This window comes from Coptis chinensis, chromosome 7 (assembly GCF_015680905.1).
Source record: "Coptis chinensis isolate HL-2020 chromosome 7, ASM1568090v1, whole genome shotgun sequence".
NCBI classification, from domain to species: Eukaryota; Viridiplantae; Streptophyta; class Magnoliopsida; order Ranunculales; family Ranunculaceae; genus Coptis; species Coptis chinensis.
In genome coordinates, this window is record NC_141462.1 from 38,421,184 (window position 1) to 38,425,349 (window position 4,166).

The following is a 4,166-nucleotide window of genomic DNA, read 5'->3' on the forward strand; positions in this document are numbered from 1 at the left end:
TTGATGGCTTTGTTTGTGGCCTCTACTTGGCCATTGCTTTGTGCATATCTAGGTGTAGAAAATACTTGAGTGATGCGCCATTTTTGTAGAAAAGCCTTGACTTGTGCTCCAGCAAATTGGGTTCCGTTGTCCATGACAAGGGTGTTGGGTATACCAAATCTTGTGATGATATTGGTTCATATGAAGTTGATGACATTGACTTCCTTGATTTGGACTAGTGGGATTGCTTCAACCCACTTGGTGAAGTAATCTGTGGTTGCTAGGACGTATTTGAGCCCTATTTTCTTTTGTGGGATGAATGGCTTGCAATATTGATCAATTCCCTTGCTGGACTTAGGTGGTTGTGGCCAAATGTTTGACATTGGAGGCATTTAAAAACGTACATTTTTACTTCGATATGCATGCCTAGCCAATAATACCCTTCGGCTATTGCTTTATATGCCAGAGATCTTGCTCCTGCATGGTTGCCGCATTCACCTTTGTGGATTTTGTCAAAAATAAGCTGGCCTTCGCGTGGAGTTATGCACCTTAGTTGGGGCCCTCCTGCGGATTTGCGGAATAATCCTCCGTTGATTACTGTGTATCTTGGGGCTCGGAATTGTATTACACGAGCATTCTTTGCCTCAACCGGGAGCTCACCCTGTAAAATGTACTTCAAGAATGGGCCTATCCAAGATTGAGTGATTTCTTTTTTGGATGAGGGCAGAAAGTCGGTGAGGCTGTTGACACTTTCTTTCTGGTATGCGGGTCTTTCCAGGATGTCAATGTACACTGTGCTGGGGCAAACCTCTTGTGTCTTTGAGGCTACGAAAGCTAGACTGTCTACATGTCTGTTATCTTCCCTGGGAATGTGCTCTAATGAGAACGTTTTGAACGATCTAGTGAGGTCATTGATGACCTGAGCATACTTTGCAAGGTTTGCTCTATTCGTGACATATTCTTTGGTGATCTGCTTGACGATTAGCTTGGAGTCGGTGTAAGCTTTAAGCTTTAGGACTTGTAGCTGTTGTGCCATGCGGAGGCCTGTGATCAATGCTTCGTATTCCGCTTCGTTGTTGGACATTGAGAAATCGATCTTGATTGATTTTTGTAGCTGGGTACCTTCTGGTGATGTTAACACATCCCCAGTCCACTGCCGTTGTTATTGCACGTTCCATCTATGTAGAGGTGCCATGTGTCTGGGGTGGCTGGTTGATAGAGTGAAGTGATGGGCTCGGGTTCCTAGTTGGTGTCTTCGACGGGGAAGTCCGCAAGGAAATCACCAAAGACCTGTCCTTTGCGTGACGTTCTGGGAACGAACTCTATATGGTGCTCTCCGAGCTCTTCAGCCCACTTGGCCATTCGAGCGGTTTTGTTGTTGGAACTCAATACTTGCTTGATGGGTACATCGGTGATTACCTTAATGCTGTGAGATTGGAAGTAAGGTCAGAACTTCCGAGCTGAGTATAATAAAGAAAGCATCGTTTTTTCCATCGGAGAATAGTGCTTTTCTGAATCTGCCAATGTCTTGCTGGTGAAGTAGACTGACTTTTCGACTCCTTTTTGTTCGCAAAAAAGAACAGAGCTAATTGCAAAGTCGATTGTTGCAAGGTAAAGCCCTAGTGTTTCTCCTTCCTCTGGTTTGGACAGGACGGGCGGCGATGATAAGTAAGCTTTCAGGTCGGTGAAGGCTTTGTGGCATTTGTCTGTCCATGTAAATGTTGTGCCTTTTTTGAGTATTTGCAGGAATGGTCTGCATTTGTCAGATGCTCGTGAGATGAATCTGTTGAGTGCTGAAACCATGCCTGATAACTTGTGAATTTGTTGCTCTGTAGTTGGTGCTGGCATTTCAAGGAGAGCTCGTATTTGTTCTGGATTTGCTTCAATGCGCCTTTGTGAAATGAGGTAACCTAAGAATTTTCTCGAGGCTACTCTGAATACTCATTTTTCTAGGTTGAGCTTCATCTTGTTTTGGCGAAGTCGTTCAAAGGCTTCTTGCAGGTGGGAGATGTGATCGCCCGCCTTTTCGCTTTTGACCACCATGTCGTCTATGTAGACCTCCATAGTGTCTCCTAGAAAGTCTTTTAACATTTTGGTGACCAGTCTTTGGTAGGTCGCATCGACATTCTTTAAGCCGAATGGTAGGACGATGTAACAGAACGTTCCTTGCTCGGTTACAAAGGATGTCTTTTCCTAGTCTTCTTCTGCCAGTAGTATTTGGTTGTATCTACTGTATGCGTCCATAAATGATAAAAGCTCGTGGGTCGCATGTTTGATCTACCAAAGATGTCGATCCTTGGTAGGGGAAGTCGGCCCTTTGGGCGCTGCTTGTTGACGCTGGTGAAGTCTATGCAAAGTCGTGACGACCATTCTTCTTTGAACGCCACAATGTTGGGTAGCCGTGTCGGATACTTTAACTTCTCCTCGATGAATCCAACATTCTTGAGCTTTTCTATCTCTTCATTGATGGCTTTTTGAAATTTGAGTGCTAGTTTCCTAGGTTGTTGTTTGACAGGCTTGACAGTTGGATCTACATTTAACTTGTGGCAAGCGGCCTGAGGGTCGATTCCTAGCATATCGATATACGACCAAGCAAAAACATCTTTATTGAGAGATAAAAATTTGACAAGTTGCTCCTTGAGCTTGGGGTCTAAATTAGCCCCTACATAAACAAACTTTGGGTCATTAGCTCAGCCCAGATTGACTTTTTCTCCTGGTTCTATTTGAGCTTGTTTCCCTTTGAGCTTGTCTGCTACACTTGCTATAGGGTTGGACGTTTGAGGATCTTGCTTCTTTGGGACGTCTTTGTCTTCGACGACCTGAGGCTTGGGTGAGGTCGTTATGCTGATATGATTGCACCGGTGAGCTTCTAGTTGGTTGCTTCTGACCTCCATGATGCCTCGGGGACCGAGAAATCGCAGGACCTGGTGTAGGGTTGATGGAATTGCTTGGATCTTGTGAATCTATCGGCGTCCTAGAATGGTAGTATAGGACGACTTGACATCGATCACACTAAATCGTGTTGAGGTTTTGACCATGTCTTCCTTTTCTCCAATGGAGACTAGCAGGATGACATCTCTAATGGCATCTGTGCGATCTCCGTTGAACCCATAGAGCGGTGCATTTGATTCTATCATCACCGAGTCTGGTAGGTGCATGTCCTTGTAAGTTTGATAGAAAAGTATGTCGCACGAGCTGCCTAGATCGATGAGGACTCTTTTAACTGTCCACCCGTTGATTTTGACGTGCACTACCAGGGCATCATTTTGTGGTAGGCACACCTTGTCTAGATCCTCTTCAGTGAATGAAATTGATGTTGTTGTTTGAGGGTTGGTGGAATTGATCACCTCAGCTTTGTGTGAAAGGTGGTAGATTTCTTGAAGCGCTCCTACTCTTCTGCGCTTCTCCCGACATGAGGTTTCGTCGTTTGAGGTGTCTGTAACATGTTGATTACTTTCTCCTCATCGTGGTCGGAGGAGTGCTGTCTCCTATTGTGCCTCGACCGACCTGGAGATTTAGATCGTCGGGCTGTTTTGCTCCTGTTTCTGTTGTTGGCAAGTCGTTCGTTGTTGCGGCTCCAATTTGTGCCTTAGGTCGCTTTCTGGCAGGAACTCTTTCAATTTGCCTTCCTCCACTAAGTCTTGGAGGTAGTGTTTGAGGCTCCAACAATCATTAGTGTCATGGTGGTGGAGCTTGTGGAAATTGCAGTATGGACGTTCTGGTATGGCGATCGCCTTGTTGATGTTGGGCTTGAAGTATGGTGCTGTATATATCTTCTTCAGGATTTGGCTGGGTGTCCTGGAGAAGTTGGAGAATTCCCTCTTTGTGTATGAAGGCCTGCTGGAGCTAGATCTCTTGTTGTTGTTGTTGTTGTTGCCTGAATATTGATTGCTTTCTTTTGATCCTCGCCTGTCGCTTACTGCGAGGACTTCTTTTTCTTTGTGCTGGGCCATCCATTCTTCGTATTTTATGTACTTGTCAACTCTGTGATACAGGTCGTCTAGGGTCTCTGGCTTGTTGCGCATGAGGGACCTTGCTAGGTCGGAGTCGTCTAAGAGGGCGTTTGTGAATGCAGAAGTTGCAAAGCTGTCTTTGAGTCCTGATTCCAGCGAGAGGAGGTCCTTCTTAAAACGTCCTAGGAACACACGGATTGTCTCGCCATGCACTTGTTTTAGCTGGAACAGCGA

At 45.4% G+C, this 4,166-nt stretch overlaps 1 protein-coding gene across 1 annotated transcript; it reads right to left on the reverse strand.

The window, feature by feature from the left end:
- Window positions 1–277: 277 nt before the first annotated feature.
- Window positions 278–1,015, reverse strand: LOC147487447 (uncharacterized). The gene has a single exon (XM_086574036.1). It carries the CDS (start codon window positions 1,013–1,015, stop codon window positions 278–280), a length of 738 nt encoding a protein of 245 aa, XP_086430162.1.
- Between the last annotated feature and the right edge of the window lie 3,151 nt (window positions 1,016–4,166).

What these genes read in the sequence shown, in the direction of transcription:
- LOC147487447 (XM_086574036.1), bottom strand. Translation starts at nt 1,015, where the DNA reads ATGGCACAACAGCTACAAGTCCTAAAGCTTAAAGCTTACACCGACTCC.